The sequence below is a fragment of the Athene noctua genome, chromosome 3 (assembly GCF_965140245.1).
Source record: "Athene noctua chromosome 3, bAthNoc1.hap1.1, whole genome shotgun sequence".
Classification (NCBI taxonomy): Eukaryota; Metazoa; Chordata; class Aves; order Strigiformes; family Strigidae; genus Athene; species Athene noctua.
The window spans coordinates 87,910,790-87,928,272 of NC_134039.1; the positions used below are offsets into that span (position 1 = coordinate 87,910,790).

Here is a 17,483-nt window from a genome sequence, read left to right on the forward strand (position 1 = left end):
CCTGGGGCTCTAGAGCCCTGTCCTAGGGCTTTTGGTTTTCACGCCTCTTCCTTTGCACTTCTTGTCTGACCCTCTTAACTGCCTTCGGTAGTGCTTTCGTCGGGATTTAATAATAAGGTTTTTTTAGACTTTGCCTTCTGTTGTGCTAAGCACTGTCTTACTGCAATGATAATCACAGGAAAGCCGAGCGAGCCTCGCTTTCTGCAGTTGTTGGGTGTATCTCGCAGGGGAAGCAGCTGCTCTGTGGCAGAGGCCCCTGGTCTCTGCCCGTGTTGAGGCCCAGAGCGGGTTGTCGGTCCTGGTGGAAGAGGTGCAACAAATTCTTGAAGCCCTCTGGTACTGACCGTGCAGTTCGATGTCTGCTGAGGCTTCCTGAGAGAGCCCTGCATCCTGGCTGCCGGATGAATTATACTTGATACATAAAATCATTCAATATTTGTGCAATTTCATACTTTTTAGGTGCCATGTAGCAGCTTATCTTGCAGTTTTCAGTCACTTAAGAGGAGGTTTTCTTTTCCTCTTGCTCCCCCCAAAGCAACGATCTCACCCTGAATCATATTCAGAAATTATAAACCCTTGATTTTGTTGTTACAGGAGATTTTTCTGTCATTAGGAAAAAGAGGCAAAATGAAATGGTGGCATGCTGATTGTTCTGTTTGTTGGGTTTTTCCCCTGACATCAGTTCTCTCTGAAACGCTGTTCTGCCACCTGCTCCGTTGTTCTGAAAGCGTCCGTGTCTCCGGTTGCGAGCTCCCACAAGGCAGCTGTAATGCACTTACACGCTCCTTGGCCAAGCCCAGCTTTAAAATAAAACCTGTTCAGATGCTTCTCCCTGAAGTGAAATTCAATTTCTTAGTCTTATCCCAGTCCCTGCACGTTAGGGGAGAGCACTCGGCGGGGGAAACGCGGGAAGGGTTGTGCAGGACGATGCAGGTCCGTGATCCGGGAGCGTGGCTGTGCCTGCGGCGCGGGGATGTCACGGGCCGTTAAACACCCAGCGAGAGCGCGGCTGAAAGGTAGCCCCGTGTTTGTGGGATCATATCACGGCATCGTCAGATGGTCTGGGTTGAAGGGACGTTAAATCCCCTCCAGTGCCACCCCCTGCCCCGGGCAGGGCCACCTTCCACCAGCCCAGGTTGCCCAAAGCCCCGTCCAGCCTGGCCTTGAACCCTTCCAGGGAGGGGGCAGCCACAGCTTCTCTGGGCAGCCTGTGCCAGGGCCTCACCCCCCTCACAGGGAACAATTTCTGCCTCAGATCCCATCTAAATCTCCCCTCTGTCCGTTTAACCCCGTTCCCCCTCGTCCTGTCCCTCCCCCTGATGACGAGTCCCTCCCCCCTTTCCCGCAGCCCCTTTCAGCCCTGGGGGGCCGCTCTAAGGTCTCCCCGGAGCCTTCTCTCCTCCAGCTGAACCCCCCAACTCTCTCAGCCTGAGCTGTCCTTGGGTGTCTCCATCCTCTCGACGTGGCGTTCGGGCACTTACTGTTACTTGGCTTCAGGTGGGACACGCTGCCTTCAGCACCGGACACGGAAAATTCACAGTAGCCTCGTAACTAAATTGATGGTGCTGCCCATTTCTGGGTGGTTTTACTGTCCTCGCAGAGTACATTTCGTGTTACTGTTACCTCTGGCTCCTTAGCACACCCTGTGCTACCACTTCTTTCTTTTCTAGCCTTGGCCTAACTTGGGTGGTTTCCCTAATCAGGGTGGGAAAGGATTTGTTTAAGCCTTGTTACTCAAACCGGAGTGTGGTTGGGTGTAATATGGGCAATGCCAGGCTTGGAGAGATTTAGGTTTATTTTCAAGAGCAATGTGGGAAGAGGCGAAGGCTCTCTGAGAGCTAATTAAACTAAAACATGGGCTTTGGAGGCTCCTGAGTGTTTTGGCATTGAGTGCAGCAGTATGTGTCTTCAGAAAATCTGGGGTTTAGGGCATTGATCTGTAACTGTTCTCCGCTTGATTCAGTAGCTTACTGTTCAGGTGGCAACAGGATCGTTTCCTTTGCTGAGGTTAAACCTGGGTTTGTGGTGCTTTGCAGTTGTGACCGGTCCCTCTTTCTTTCCGGATCAGCCCCTCCGAGCCCGCGCCCTCAGAAAGCGGAGCTCAGGGGGAGCTCGGTTGTGTCTGCAGGCACCAAATGCCCGCTGCTGGCACGCGAGGGGAGAGCTCTGCTCTGGAAGTGGATGGTGCAGCCCTTGTAAGATGCACTCAGACTGACTTTGTGACTTCTTTTCCCCTTTTCCTAATAACTGTGTCATCTTGGCAGTCTTTGTTTTGTGGATAGAAGGTATCTACGTTGTTAGTTTCTCCACCAAAGCAAGAAACATTTTTTTTGAGCAAAGAAGAGCCCCAAACTCGAGAACAGCCCAAACCCACTTGTACGTTCAATCTTAGAGACATTTAGAATAGTTTCCCAGTGAGGTTGCACCAGAGTGTTCACCGAGTCAGAGCAGAGCCCAGAATCTCACACTTGGGCACGGGGAGCTCTAAGCACAGGTTTTACATTATTACTGAATTTTAAAATAATTCGGGATGAAGTTTGAACTAGTAATTTTACCTTTGCATAACAACTTGCAAAAAATAAATCCTTCTGGTCAGGGGAACCATACATTGTTAGTTTAGTCACAGACAGTGCCTTAGCTCGTTTCCGGAATCACGCTTCGTTCGTTATTTTTATAGGTTTTGGGTGGCGGAAGTGGACACCTTAGAGGTACTTTTTAGACCATCTTTAAAATTCAGTTCAGTGAAACTTTAAGATTCTTTGGAAATGGGTTTGCTATGATTCCTGTTGGTTTCACACTGGCTAAAGTTTCCAACTTGATAGCGAGTGCTGGTCTGTTTGGGGTGAGGAAGTGATTTTTGGTAATGGTTTCCCTCCGTGGTAGCTGCTGACAGCATGCTGGCTGGTGGGAAGTTCCACGTAAACCTAAGCAGGCGTTTTCCAGGAACATGTACATAGGAATTTTCTGACAAATTTGAATGCAGGAAATAACCAATTTGGCTCCTGTATGTTAGCTTATCTCATCTAAAACTCACTTACCTCATGACTAGAAGGGCATTGTGGTGACCGGTCCGACCTCCCTGTTTGTTTTCGTACAAAAATTAACTGTATTTCCTAGTGACTGTTAGCTCTCACCTTTCACAACATAAGTATAAAAACGGTAGTGAAATATGCCTATATGTAAAATGTATTTTTATATTTGATGCTGATCGGGAGAGAAGAACCCTTTTTCTCTCCCTGGAGTTGGGGGGCTTTTATAAGGGACAGATCCTTCCCCATCTATTTTTTATTTACTCAAATTGTTTGGACAGATGTAAACTATGAAAAAATCTTTTATCGTGTAATTTTGATGCTCATAGCTAGTTTTTCAGAACTTTCTAGGAATTCTGGAAATGCTGTAGAGAATCTCCCAGTGTTGGTGGATTTTGAGCAAGCTTGTCCTCTGCGGTGACACATGCCACTGCCGGACGCTGCGAAAGCGTCTCCAGGCCAGATCCTTAATGGAACTAAATTTAAGATGTAATTAACTGCAGGCACAGCAAACGTTAATTGAAAGCTGCTCGTCGTGTACACCGTGACTCGCTCGCGGGTCAGCCCATGGAAATCCGTTGCCAAAACGCTGAACGTCGTGTCTGAGCCAGCCAGAGCCGGGTCCTGGCCGTGCTCCCTCCTGTGGCCTGTGGGGCCGCGTCTGCGCCCGCGGGGGCTTTAAGGGGTGTTGGGGAGTCACGGGGGGCTCCCGGCACCGGGGCTGAGCGAGGGGAGGGTCATGCCGGGAGCCCTGGGCTGGCACCGACGAGGAAGGGTTGGCAGCGACTTTGCGCCGAAACTTTAACTCCTTCCCTGCTCATCTCCCGACTAAGGCTTAGGCACCAAACCCTGGCTGATGCCAGGACAGTCTGGAAAACCGGCTTTAGGGAAAAATCACCTTCTCTCTTCTCCCCCAAGCTCAGACACCGCCGCCTCTCCGGGCGCGGCTGCTCGAAGCCTTCAGGGGGCGACAGGCCTTGCTGGGCCTTGGCTGCTTTCTGAGCAGGCCGGTACCGCCTGGCGTAGCCGGCGCTAAACCTGCCTTAAGGCCCGTTGATAGGCGTGTGAGGTTCTGCTTCTTACTCCTTCGGAATCCAAGAACGTGAAGGAAACCATTAATGACCTCATGCTCTGAATTTATGTCAGTTCTGGCTGTAACATGGATCCCATGAAAATCCGCATGTTACAATGTTAGAAGTTTAGAAAAAAGGACGTATTTAGTAAATTAACACAGTAAATTGTCATCGTTAATCCAGCGTTCAGTTCCTACACGTGATTTGAAGTAGAAACATTATCTCTGTAAACAATATCTTCACAGTCATTTTCAAAGCACTGTTTTCTTTTCGCCTGAGACTTTGAACAGACTTTTCTTTCTTCCTTTCTTAAAATAAGTTGGCCAGAGCACGGGGTGGGAGGGTTTGAAGTACTGGGGACTCCTTTGTTTCCCTTCAGAAACTTCTCTTCATGTGACATGTATCCTATTAACTCGTAATTGATTTCCATTTGCCACGTCCGTCGTGAACCTCTGACCCACGCTCCTCCCTCTGTCAGTGCTTCTGCTGCGACTTCACCCCGAGAAGGCGCTTGCGCTCGCGGGGGTCCCGGCTCCCAGCTGGGATGGAGCGGGTTTTTGTGCCTGTCACCTCAGTTGGTCTCGTTTCTCACTCTTTTCTCCTTCACCTCTACAGTACAAATCCCCAAGACCACCCTTCCCTGGGCTGCCCTCCCTGAAATGGTCTGTCCCGGGGTCGCGTGTGGTGCCCCCGGCGCCGCTCCGGGGGGAGCTCGCCCTGGTTGGGTTCCAGCTGATGACCGGGTGCCCTTGGAGGAGCAAAGTGTCTCTCGGGCAAAGCAACAGCCAGTAAACACCCCAGATACACACACACCATGCTTCTGTTTTAGTTGAAAGGAGTAATTTCTTCTCATTCCAGCGCTGGAACCAAGTCGTGGCTCATGTCCAGGAGCCGGGAAGCAGGGCAGAGGACGTGAGGCGCGCGAGGCCCCCGCGCTGTCATGAACAATAGTAACGATTCCCAAATCCCCCCGCTCGAGTGCCTTACGTCCACCCGCACCCCGGCGGGAGGTACTGCTGCTCCTTGCGCTCCCTTCCCCGGCGCCTCCCCAGCCTCAGGGCTGCCCCCGCGCTTGGAACTGCCCCCCGGCACGGCGAGGGCACGGCAAGCTCTGGGCACAGCGAGCTCCGGGCGAGCCCCTCGTCCTGGGGGGCTGCAGCCAGGGCCCCTTTTCCCCTCCCCCCTTCTTTTTCCCCCTTTTTTTCCCTTTTTCCCCCTTTTTTTTCCTTTTTCCCCCTTTTTTCCCTTTTTCCCCCTTTTTTCCCCTTTTTTTTCCCTTTTTCCCCTTTTTTTTCCCTTTTTCCCCTTTTTTTTCCCTTTTTCCCCTCTTTTTTTCCCCTCTTTTTTTCCCCTCTTTTTTTCCCCTCTTTTTTTCCCCTCTTTTTTTCCCCTCTTTTTTTCCCCCTCTTTTTTTCCCCCTCTTTTTTTCCCCCTCTTTTTTTCCCCCTCTTTTTTTCCCCCTCTTTTTTTCCCCCTCTTTTTTTCCCCCTCTTTTTTTCCCCCTCTTTTTTCCCCCTCTTTTTTCCCCCTCTTTTTTTCCCCCTCTTTTTTTCCCCCTCTTTTTTCCCCCTCTTTTTTCCCCCTCTTTTTTTCCCCCTCTTTTTTTCCCCCTCTTTTTTTCCCCCTCTTTTTTTCCCCCTCTTTTTTTCCCCCTCTTTTTTTCCCCCTCTTTTTTTCCCCCTCTTTTTTTCCCCCTCTTTTTTTCCCCCTCTTTTTTTCCCCCTCTTTTTTTCCCCCTCTTTTTTTCCCCCTCTTTTTTTCCCCCTCTTTTTTTCCCCCTCTTTTTTTCCCCCTCTTTTTTTCCCCCTCTTTTTTTCCCCCTCTTTTTTTCCCCCTCTTTTTTTCCCCCTCTTTTTTTCCCCCTCTTTTTTTCCCCCTCTTTTTTTCCCCCTCTTTTTTTCCCCCTCTTTTTTTCCCCCTCTTTTTTTCCCCCTCTTTTTTTCCCCCTCTTTTTTTCCCCCTCTTTTTTTCCCCCTCTTTTTTTCCCCCTCTTTTTTTCCCCCTCTTTTTTTCCCCCTCTTTTTTTCCCCCTCTTTTTTTCCCCCTCTTTTTTTCCCCCTCTTTTTTTCCCCCTCTTTTTTTCCCCCTCTTTTTTTCCCCCTCTTTTTTTCCCCCTCTTTTTTTCCCCCTCTTTTTTTCCCCCTCTTTTTTTCCCCCTCTTTTTTTCCCCCTCTTTTTTTCCCCCTCTTTTTTTCCCCCTCTTTTTTTCCCCCTCTTTTTTTCCCCCTCTTTTTTTCCCCCTCTTTTTTTCCCCCTCTTTTTTTCCCCCTCTTTTTTTCCCCCTCTTTTTTTCCCTCATAGGCAGTTCAGGGGCCAACCCCAGCGAGCGCCTGGGCCAGTGGCACATGGGGGGTCACAGGGGGGAGGGAATCCCCGTCTCCACACGGAAGGTTCCGGGGGCTGCGGGTGAGGAGGAGGAGAACAGGTTCCGGTTCTGAGGGGACTGTAGGACCGAGGGGGCAGAGGAGCAGAGCAGCAGGGACCGGCAGGGAGTGGGGAGGGGAGATCTGTACATCCTGTTGTCTGCTCAGAATGTTTTACTGATCTCCAGCTAAAAAATTAATTTGTTCTCCAAGTGTTAAACTATGCTTAAAAGCACCTAAGAAATTGATTATATGTAACTTTGTGTTTAAATATCATATTTAATATATATTTTATTATTTAACGTATAACTTAAATTAAAACCTCATTTGTCAATAAGGACATGTAAATACCTTCCCCTTAGGAAATATGAATATCCTCATCCCAATTTTGTTTTTTGAATGAAAATCAGTTTTTCTGCAAAACAGTCACTGAGAAATGCCCCAGAAGCTGCTGAGCAGCCTTTCCCTTTCAGAACTGCCCCTGCCTTTCGTAGCAGCACAATGCCAGAGTAACTGAAAATAGTGGAACCATTAAAACATTCTGTGTTGAACTGGTGCACGCTGGAGCTGGGCCTTGCTCTGGCCGCTGAATTCCCCTGAGCCAGCCGGGCGCTTCGGGGACCCCTCGGGGGGACTCTGCAAATCCCCAGCCTCTCGCTTCCCGGGAGATGAAGGTCGGGTCTTCGCCCAAAATCTGAATTTCTAAAGGTTTTCTGATGCTGTGACTACCAGGTGCCCTGGGAGGGAGCAGGATCTGGCCTTGGCGGGGCGCTGACGGGCGGCCCTGGCACGAGCTGTGCCGGGACTGGTGTCACCGGTGTGACCCGGCTCGTCCCCGGCCGGGAGCTGCCCCGGCCCGCCAGCACGGGCCTTGCTGCTCCGCGTCACCGGCCCCTCGGGGCTCGGCTCGGGCCTGAGGACCCGCTGTTGTGCTCCCGCGGGTGCCCGAGGTGTGCTGGGCCGGGCTGGCGCAGCCGGAGCAGGCAGGGACCCCGGGGACGGGGTCGGGCCTTGAGTTGACGCGCGGGCTTGGCGTAGGGCTAATCCTCCCTTAAAACCGGACCTGGAAGCCAAGGCGGCGGCCGAGCGAGGCTCCCCGGGGCTGGCGGCGAGACGCCAGGTGAGCCCCCCGGCCGCTGGGGGGGTGTTCTGACGGTGCCCCCAGGGCCGCTGACTCGCCCCGTTGGCTCCCGGCTTGGCCGAGGGCGTCGGCACCCCAGGCCTGGTGGGCTCAGACCACGGGATGGAAGAGAACAGATGAAACCTCGTGGGGTTTAAAAGAATTGTTGGGATTTTAGGGAAGAAAATTAATTCTTCTGCCGGCCCTGTTGGTGATTTAAAGGGCAGATTTAGAAGCGAGAAGGACACTGCCATCTGCTTGCTGTGCCTGAAATATTTTTCCTGTATTTTTGTAAATTCTCCCCGAAGCATCAGCTCTCCTCCCCGCTTGCAGAAGGTTGTGCCCGGTCAGAGGCAGTTGGGGTTGCGGGGGGGCTGGGGGCTGCTGGCCCGAGGGCGCTGGCTGTGCACGTCCGTGGCTCTTCATCCCCTCCCTTCGCTCTTCATCTTCGGTTGTTGATGTATATAGGGACTATTTATATATATATATATATATTTCTAAATTTACCTTAAACCTATTTTTCTCAGAGTTTTTTGGGTTTGCGTGTAACTTCTTGATTAGTAAGTGTGCACCTTCCAAAACAGATTGTTCATTGGTACAAACACAAAACTCCAAGGTACGGGCACACGGGGGCAGGTTTGGCAAGGGCAGGACTGGCCGGGACTCCCGTCCCCTGGCTGAGGTGTGAGACCAGAATGACGTGGTAGGGGGCTTCAGTTCAAGATAAAACACTGTTTGATACTTGCCGTTTTCTCTAGGTGGGTAAAGCTGTGTTTTCAGACTGAAAAGAAAAAAAAAAGTGCTCAAGGGTGTTTTTCATTTTGGCATTTTTCTCAGTGAGGCTCATGGAAAAGAAGGTCGTTGATTTTTTTTAACTTCTGTTCCTTGTCCGTTTCTGTCTTTGCCTTTTGTATCCCAACCAGGTTTTGACAGTGTTTAAAATTTAGCTGAGCAGCTTCAGTTGAAATGTAAAGTTTTATAGAAACCTTTTTCTCGATCTGATCTTTTGTAAACCTTTTCTTTCACACAACCCGAGGACTGGCACTCGGTCAGGTTGGCAGTGCTTAAGGCAGTCGTGTGTGTGCGTGTGCATCCGTGCGCTTGGACATACACGTGCACACACACACACACGTGTTCTACGTGGGGTGGGTAATATGTATTATTGCACGTGAAATATCCATGGTTCTAATGATATTTTTTACTGTAGGCTGTATCTGCTCAGACAAACAGAAACTTCCTCTTTAGGCTCTGATTTCCCAAACGCGACAGGACGCCGTCGTTTAACCAGTTAATTTGCACTTAGCATATTTAAAGCAATCAGAATATTAAATATTCTTTGCCACCTGATCTTGGTCTACGGTCTGTTGAAACGGAGCTTCTGGAGTTGCTTCTCCGGGGCTTTTCCGTAACCTCCAGCGGTTTCTTTCCTGTTTGGCATTAGGCTGCAGTTTAGACTTGAGGCGACTGGAAGCGTTTGGCTTTTTGACTGTTAGCACAAACCACTTATTTAAGGCCTGTCCGCCCTAGAAAATCCACCGGTCACCACCTTAGGCCAAAGGACCCAAAATGCCAAAACAGTTGTGGGTTGGGTTGGTTTTGTGGGGTTTTTTTTAAATAATTACTCATCTCCAGGAGAAGCGGGGGGCTGGGGGAGCCTGGGAGCTGGCAGGTTCATCCGAGGGGAGCAGAGCTCCGGCCGGGGGGCGCGGGGCCCTCCCGGGGCAACTGCTCTGGGCTTTGCCCTTCACTGCGGCCGCTCGTGTTGGGAGGGCAGGGTGGGGACGGCCACCCGCGGTCCCCGTGTCCCCAGCGCCTAGAGCTCAAGCCCGGCCGTGGGGTGAAACCCCCCCGGGCGCCGCATGCTTCGGATCCGAGCGGGGGGCAGGCGCTGCGGCGTGGGCCCGGGCTGGGGCACGCAGGCGTTTGGGAGCTGGACTTTGCAGGGCTGGGGCTCACCTCTGGGTACCAGCGTGGCTCTGCGCCCGCTCTGCTGAAATCCAGGCCTGGGCCCTTGAGCGCTGCCGGGAGTCCAGCGGCCCGGGACGGGGTTCGGCTGCAGGCGCCCGCCTGGCCTGGCCAGAAAGGCGAGAGATAGGGGCTGGATTTCTGCCTTTAAAAAGTCCCAGCGGGTAGAGGGTGGCTGCTGGGGGGATGCACTCTGTATAGCAATAAGAAACACTCGGCCGGAGCCCTGGGGCTGCCGCGGGCGGAGCGGGAGGAGGCTGCTGGGTCCTCGCTGAGCCCGGGGCGGGGGCAATCCCGTCCCGGGGCCTTTGCCCCGAACCGGGCCGGGGTGGCAGAGGGGGTGCCCACCTGGGTTAATTAATTTAGTGCAATGACGTAGGGGAGCCTTTTTTTCTCATGATGCCTACTGCCCTTAAATGTTGAAACCGGGTCTTTGTAAGCAATGTCTGTGTATCTATGTGTATATATGAGGGACAAATTTTAAATTACTGCCTTTTTTCCCTGTTTATTTTTCTGAGTAATTCCAGATGTACTTTAGTCTCTCTACTGTCAAAACTTTTATATTGTAAATCTGATGCTGGTGGCTTTTGGTTATTTTGGTTTTTGTTTTTGTACAAAACAGAAAAAAAAAAAAGAAAAAAAGAAAAAAGAAAAAGAAAAAAAAAAAAAGTCTGCATCTCTCTATGTTGTCAGTTTTAGGCTGTAAATTCCAACTATCAATAAAAGCTCAAAATTCACGTGCCGGTGGTGGATTCCTCCATCCTGCAGGACACGCTCAGCCCCCGCCGTGCTGCGTTCCCCCCCCCAGCTCGCGTGAGCGGGGCAGCTTTGCTCTCAGCGTCGGCAGCGGCGGGTGCAGGCAGGGCTGGGTGCAGGCAGCGGCAGGCAGGGTGCTGCCTGCGCAAACCTGCGGGTTTCTCTCCCCCACCCCAAACCCCGTGGGGGCTGTTGAGCCCGCAGGGGGGGCTCAGGGGGGCTTCCTGCAGCCCTCTGGCTCCTGGCAGCGGCGCTGAAGGGGCCGCTGTTCTCCTGCCAGCCCGGACGGTGCTTTTGCTCGCCCCGGTTTAGGCTTTGCCCAGGCCGGGCCTGGGAGCCTGCACCCCCCGGCCTTGGCCGTCAGCACCTGTGCCGGATGTTTGCCTCTGTACGCGGCCCGTGCCTGTGTGTTGCAGCTGACTGACTCGATGTAAGAAATCCTCCCTCCGTGGCTTCTTGTGCCAGCATCCTCGTGTCTTCGCCCTGAAGAAAGCTGCTGGCTCTGCGGCTCGAGGCGGTGCCGGGTCAGGACTCTGTGATGGCGCCGAAGCTCCTCTCGTGCCCCGTCACGTTTCAGGGGGTCCCCGGGGGGCGGCTGCAGCCGGGAGCAGCTTTGCGGCGGCCGCCCCAGGTCACAGGTCGGTGTTAACGAAGCGACGCCCTCGGCTGTGCCAGGAGCCCCAGGCCCAGGCTGGGGGGGGTGCAAAGCAGCATCGTTGGGTTTCGGTTTCTCAGCAGTTTCCCGGCGTTTCCCGGCCCCGCGGTGCTGCCGGGCCCCGGGAGGAGCCGTTTGCTCAGCGGGGACGCGCGGGCCGGGCTGGAGCTGGGTCACGGGCCGACGGCGGAGCCTGAGCCCGGGGAAGTGGTTTCTGCTGCAAAACCAGAGCCTAGGCCGGGCCTAACGAACACCCCTGAGCAAACCAACACAGCTGGGCCGGGCCCAGAGCCCCTGGGAGACAGCAAAACCCGACAGGAGCAGCGGGCGGGGGCAGGACAAAGGCCCTTGTTTGCCCCCGAGGTCGCAGGGGCCAGCGTTGAGCCCAGGCCGTGGTTCCCCAGCACACGGCGGGGGGGGGGGGGTGTGTGTCAGCTGCCACCTGTGGCAGTGAGGCAAAAGGGCAGGTGTCATATTAATTTTTTTATTAAATTCAGTTAGTTTTCTCTTTATATAATAACCTTTTTCCTCTAGGCACAATACAATACAAGGACTCTGTATGTTTGACACAATGTACAGAAACTTCAATAATCTACAACTGCTCAGGTAAGTTACAAAAACCTCCATGTTACACCAGCTACCTGCCACAGCCATTATTGTACAATAAAACAAAGAGGGGAACGGGCGGGGGGGGGGGTAAGACTGTACAAAGATCTCTGCACTGAAATCAAACATTGTACTTTAAAAACGAGGCGGGGAGAGGAGTTGGCCGAGCTGGGGGGTGGCAGAGGCCGGTTCCATCCAGCAGCGGGTCCCCGGTGCCCCCGCGGGGTGGGGGGGGCAAACCCGGCCGCATTCACACCAGTGCAGGGGAGGGGCGAGGGCTGCAGGAGCCGTTTCTGTACCGAGATTCGCCCTTTGCACGGACACTGCGACAGCGACGAGCGGGGCAGCGGGCGGGGGGCGCACACACGCACGCACACGCACACACACACTCACGCACACACGTCTCCTGCTGCAGGCGCGGGGGGGACACGGGGTGGGGGGACACGGGGAAGGGAAGAGCCCTGAGGCGGTGGGGAGAGGAGGGCAGCGCTGTGCGGTGCCCCCCGAAGGGGCTGCCCCCTCCTTCCCGCAGGAGGGCTCGGGGGGGGGGGGTGACCTGTGCAAAGAGACCGGGCCGGGGGGGCGGCCAGAGCCCGGCCTGTCCCAGCCCCGGCGGCGCGACCCTGGGCTGCAACAGCCGGCCTGGTCCTGCCCCCCCGCGCCGGGGGGACAGAAGGGACCGGCCAGGGCACCCAGGGGGCAGCGTTTGGCACCTCCCGCGGGGGAATGTGTCCCCCCAGGACAGCGAACCTGACCGCGGAGGTAGAGACCGTGACACCCCCCCCCCCGCAGTTCCCGTGAGACGGGAGCAAAGCCCAGGCCGGGCTCAGGGCAGGGGGAGCAGGGCCGGGACCCCCCCGCCGCGGATGCTCTGGCAGCCATGCGAGCGCGGGCAGGACGAGGCAGGCAGCTCCCGCGTCCTCCAGCAGCACGGGGTGGGTGGAGGGGAGGTGACACCCCCCCCCTCCCGCCGGCTGCCACAGAGAGCGGGAGCGGGGCCACCAGGCACGGGGGGGGGGGACACACACAGAGGGGACACTAATTACAGGGCTCAGACAGGCCTGGGGGGAGAGGACAGGCTCCCACCACCCCCAGCCTGCTTCAACGCGAAGAATTCCTGCACGACACAGTCCCACCAGCGGGAACATCCTGATCCTGCGCCCGGGGGGGCCCCAGCACAGCACGCCCGCGGGGGGGGGAAGGGAGGCCGCCTGGCGCCCCCCTCCCCGGTCAGTCACAGCCCGGGCGCTGCCTCTGTGCGACGCAGAGACTCGGTGCCTGGCCTAGAGCCTCCTCTGAGCCCGGCTCACGCGTCCGACAAGCAGCCCTGGATGCGGTCGATCCACTGCTGGGCGAGCTGCACGTCCTGGGCGCAGAAATTGTAAACTCGTTTTGTCGTCTTCAGCTGCAGGGGAGGGGAGAGGAGGAGGAGGAGGGTGAGCGGGGCTGCGCCACGGGGCCGAGCAGCAGCACCCAGAGCAGGGGGCTGGGACGAGCCCCTTCGCCCCAACCCCCCGCGGCCACACTCACATCGAAGAAGGCTTTCTCATCCACCGTCTTGGGGGCCCCCATGGTGGGGGTCCCCGGGGTGATGGACTCCACCTCGGCCAGGTCGATGACGCCTTTGCACTCCGTGTCCATCCGGCTGTCGTAGTACCGCAGCTGCGGGGGGAGCCCGCGCGTCAGAGCCCGGGGAGGGCGGGGGGGGACGGACAGAGGGACCCCAGGGCTCCCCCGCGCCCCTCCCAGTACCTGATGTTTGGTTTTGTCCAGCACGAACCAGCGAGGCTTCCAGGGTTTCATGAAGGCCCCTTTCTTGTACAGCGACCCCTCGTAGGACCTGCGGGGGCCAGGGCCGCGTCAGGGCGGAGGGGACGAGAAGCGACGGGGGTCCGCGCTCCGCAGGACCCACACACCTCTGCCTGCCCCGCGGACGGACCCCCCCGGTCCCCGAGCCCCCCCGCCTGCCTGTTCTCGCTCTCCGACATCTGGAACTGGCTGTAGAGCGTGCTGGTGCTCCTGCGCCCGCCCTGCTTCCCGCTGGAGGGGGTGGAGGTGCTGCTGGTGTCGCTGTCGAGGCTGAGGTTGAGGGTGGAGCCGACGCCGCTCTCCTGCAGGTACACGCCGAGGGAGCGCCGGTGGTGGGAGAGGCCGGAGGACATCAGCAGGGAGCTGGGGGTCTGCGGGCAGCAGAGGGCACAGTGTGAGGAGGGGGGACAGTCCTGCACCCCACAGGCACACCCAGACAGGGGGGCCGGGCACCAGCACCCCTCCTTGGCGCCTGGCTGCAGCAGTGAACACCCAGAATCCCAGAACCATCCGGGTTGGAAAAGCCCCTGAAGCTCCCCCAGCCCCACCATGACCCTCCCCCTGACCGTTCCCAACTGCCCCAGATCCCTCAGCGCTGGCTCAGCCCGACTCTTCAACCCCTCCAGGGATCCCGGGGACTCCCCCCTGCCCTGGGCAGCCCATTCCAAGGCCCAACAGCCCCTTCTGCACAGAAATCCTTCCTCAGAGCCAGCCTGACCCTGCCCTGGGCAGCTTGAGGCCATTCCCTCGGGGCCTGGCGCTGGGGCCTTGGCTCCAGAGACTCATCCCCCCTCTCTGCCCCCTCCTGGCAGGGAGTTGCAGAGGGCCAGGAGGTCTCCCCTCAGCCTCCTCTGCTCCAGACTGAACCCCCCCAGTTCCCCCAGCCGCTCCCCAGCAGACCTGTGCTCCAGACCCTGCCCCAGCTCCGTTGCCCTTCTCTGGCCACGCTCGAGTCATTCAATGGCCTTTTTGGAGGGAGGGGGCACGTGTGGGCACAGCCAGCCCTCAGCCCCCACCTACCCGGCTGCCCTCTGGCCGCGCCTCTGTGCGCTGGGAAGCTTTGACCTTGTCCCACGTGTCCTTCCAGCGCTCCGGGACCTGCCCCAGCTCCATCTCCAGGTTGTGCAGCTCCTGAGGGGGAGACAGAGACATGAGTTGTGCAGCTCCTGAGACACCCCCACCCCGGCACCCTTGTCCCTGTCCGGGGGACTCAACCAACTCCAGCGTCACTGCCTGGTCCCAGGGGGTGCAGGGGGCAGCGTGTCCCCGCACCGTGGGGACACCGCGGCGAGGCCGAGGCGCTCACCTCCAGCAGTTTGGAGATGGCGTCGGGCTCCACGCGCCCGCGGTTGTCGTAGCAGGGCCAGATGATCTTGCGTTTCGTCTGGGGGGCACCAGTGTCCTGCCGATCCGCCTCCTCCACGTGCTCCGGCTGCCCCTGCGCCAGCTCCCAGTCGTAGGAGGGGCCCTCGGAAAGCGTCTCCTCCGTGTAGTAGTCCCACACCTTCAGGTTGGAAATGTTGCTGTACGGCCTCAGCACCTGCGGGAGCGGCGGGGTTACGCTCAGCAGCCTCCAGGCAGGACACGACCCCGGCCAGGCTGCAGGGACCATCTGTCCAGAGGGGGAAATCAGCCCCTTCACCAGGAGTCTTCCCCGAGGGCGAAGCTTTCTGGCCAGTAACAAGGGGCAGCGGAGGCTGGAAGGCTGCGGGCTGCTCAGGGAAGGGCAATGCTGGGCCGGAGAAGGGCAGAGCAGCTCCCAGCTTTGGCTGAGACGGAGCCCAGGCCCAGGGGGGGCTCCCAGCGGCCCGGCTGCACCCGCAGCGCCCCCAGCAGCTTCCCCTTCCTGTCCCCATGGAAGGATGTTCCCAGCTCGTGGTAGTGAAAAGCCCGAACCAGGATCTTGGCAACAACAGCTCGGGTACCTCCTCCCCTCTGTAGCCTCACCCACATCCCCCCGAGTCCAGCTCTGCAGGGACACAGCTCTGGGCACCCTGACTCTGCTCATGCCCCCCAGGGGGCAGGACCCTCCCCAGAGCCCCCTCGGGTGGGCAAACACCAGGGACCAGCCACCACGGGGCCGCTCGCTCGGCTCCGGGCGGACGGGGGGAGCCCGGGGGGGCCCCAGGCAGGGGCAGGGCGCTCACCTCCCCGTCCTCGGGGGCGTACATGTAGTTGAAGAAGATGGGAGCTTTCTTGTTCAGCCGGTCGATGTAATCCCAGATGGATTTGTAGACCTGCTGGCTCTTCCGCTCGCCCTTCTCCTCGTACAGGAGGCCTGGGGAGGAGCGGGGAGGGGGCGTCACGTGGGGCGCGGCACCGGGCCGCCAGCCCCCGCAGGCCCCGCACGCTGCCCTCACCCAGCTCGATGCGCTCGTAGTCGGAGTCCAGCAGGAACGTCCGGAAACGGTTGGAAATGTAGTGGTAGCTGAGGAACTTCAGGTAGTACTGGCTGAACTCGAACTCCATGGGGAACTGCAGGTGGATCTGGGGGGAGCAGCACGGGTGAGACCCCCCATAGCCCAGCACCCACGGGCTGCAGCCGCGGTGCTCGGGGAGGGCGCCCGGCCGGGGCGGAGGCGGCAGCGTCACCTTGGAGCTCACCTGGTGAACACAGTCCAGGAACTGCAGGAAAATGGGGGCAAAGCCGCTGCTCTGGCCGGCCAGGGTCTGCGCGCCGCGGTGGCTGAAGCGGTGCCCGAAGGAGAGCCACTCCTTCTCCACCAGCAGGCGGAAGCCCTCCAGCGTGCGGTAGTAGGGGTCCGACAGCAGCTGCACCAAGGAGACGACCTGCGGGGACGCGGGGGGGCTCGAGGGGCTGGCGGGGGGCTGCCGCCGCGGCGCCGGGCAGCCCGAGGGCTCCTACCTGCGTGGTGATGTCCCAGCCGTCCTCCAGGCTGACCAGCACGGAGGAGCCCGTGTCCAGGAGCTCCACCACCAACACCGAGATCTGCAGGATCTTATGGATCTGCCACGGAAGGGCCGGGAGTCACGAGGGTGGGGGGAAACTCCTTTGCTGGACGCAGCACGAAAGCGACCCCCTCTCTGGGGAGCAGAGTCTCCCTCTGCCTCTTCAATTCCCTTCCCCATCCCCTGGGCGGGGGAGGCCGAGCGAGCAGCTGCCGGCTGGGTTTAAGCCACGACACCCTCACCCCAACCTCCCTCCCTTCGCGTGCCCCAGTGACACCCCGCAGAGGGGCTGCGGATCCCCCCGTGCCAGGAGGGAAGAGCAACGACGAAGGGGCTGGGGCAGGGTCCCTCCGGGCCGGGCGGTGACCACTGACCTGGGACAGCCACTCGGACTCCTCCAGCGAGCGCAGGTAGGCGACGCTGGGGTCGGTGGAGGGGCAGCCGGGCACACAGGCCTTCATCAGCTTCTTGAAGCTGGCCTTCACCTGCCGCACGTCGAACACCTCGATGGGAACCACCTCCCAGTGCTGCAGCGGGTCCGGCTTCACCCCCTGAGGCAGGAGGGGAGAGTCAGCGCCGTCCAGAGACCCCCCCCCCGACCCTGCCCCGAGGAAGCCGCCGCCGCGCCCGGGGCTGACCTTCAGCTGGGACTTGTCGCCGATGATGTAGAGCGAGGCGCGGTGCTGGCGCAGGAAGCTGGGCTCCGCGGGGGTGCCGTTGTGCTGGGCGCCCAGCAGGTCCTTCCCGGCCAGGCGCGACCCGATCTCCACGTTCAGGGCGTAGCTGCTCACGCGCCCGCTGGCTCGGATGCTGCCCCACTTGCCTGCAAGACGCCCAGAGGTCAGGCTGGGGGTCCCCAGCGGGCTCGTGGTCCCCCCCGGCCGGGCTGGCACGGGGGCAAGCGGCTCGCCGCGGAAGCGTTGGCCAAGCTGCCGGCACCCCGGGAGGGTGCTGGGAACCAGGTTTGCTTTTGCTCCCTTCTCCTTGCTGGGTGCTGGAGGATTTCCTGCCCTGGTAGATTCGGAGCCCAAACCCCGGCAGCTCCGCAGCCTGCGCCCGCACCCCAGCCCTGCCCCTTCCCCGCCAGCCCCCAGCACCGCCCAGGCACCAGCGGCCGCGCCGGGAGCCCAAAGCAAACCTGGGGGTCGGGGCGGGGCCAGGCCCGGTACTTACCGCTGGCACCGGGACATGCTCGGT

General features: G+C 58.2%; 1 protein-coding gene across 5 annotated transcripts in view; it reads right to left on the reverse strand.

Moving 5' to 3' along the window:
- Positions 1 to 11,442: 11,442 nt before the first annotated feature.
- The window catches only part of SBF1 (SET binding factor 1), a 77,868-nt gene continuing 71,827 nt past the window's right edge, over positions 11,443 to 17,483 (reverse strand). For all 5 annotated transcript variants that reach the window (XM_074903616.1, XM_074903613.1, XM_074903615.1 and 2 more), the window contains 12 exons: positions 16,925 to 17,109; positions 16,661 to 16,837; positions 16,243 to 16,344; positions 15,981 to 16,166; positions 15,737 to 15,863; positions 15,524 to 15,654; positions 14,683 to 14,916; positions 14,397 to 14,507; positions 13,536 to 13,747; positions 13,320 to 13,407; positions 13,098 to 13,229; positions 11,443 to 12,972 (listed from right to left, as the gene is read on the reverse strand). In XM_074903616.1, the coding sequence (XP_074759717.1) occupies positions 12,874 to 12,972; positions 13,098 to 13,229; positions 13,320 to 13,407; positions 13,536 to 13,747; positions 14,397 to 14,507; positions 14,683 to 14,916; positions 15,524 to 15,654; positions 15,737 to 15,863; positions 15,981 to 16,166; positions 16,243 to 16,344; positions 16,661 to 16,837; positions 16,925 to 17,109 (1,784 nt within the window). In that variant the 3' untranslated portion in view covers positions 11,443 to 12,873. The remainder of the gene's footprint in view (positions 12,973 to 13,097; positions 13,230 to 13,319; positions 13,408 to 13,535; positions 13,748 to 14,396; positions 14,508 to 14,682; positions 14,917 to 15,523; positions 15,655 to 15,736; positions 15,864 to 15,980; positions 16,167 to 16,242; positions 16,345 to 16,660; positions 16,838 to 16,924; positions 17,110 to 17,483) is intronic.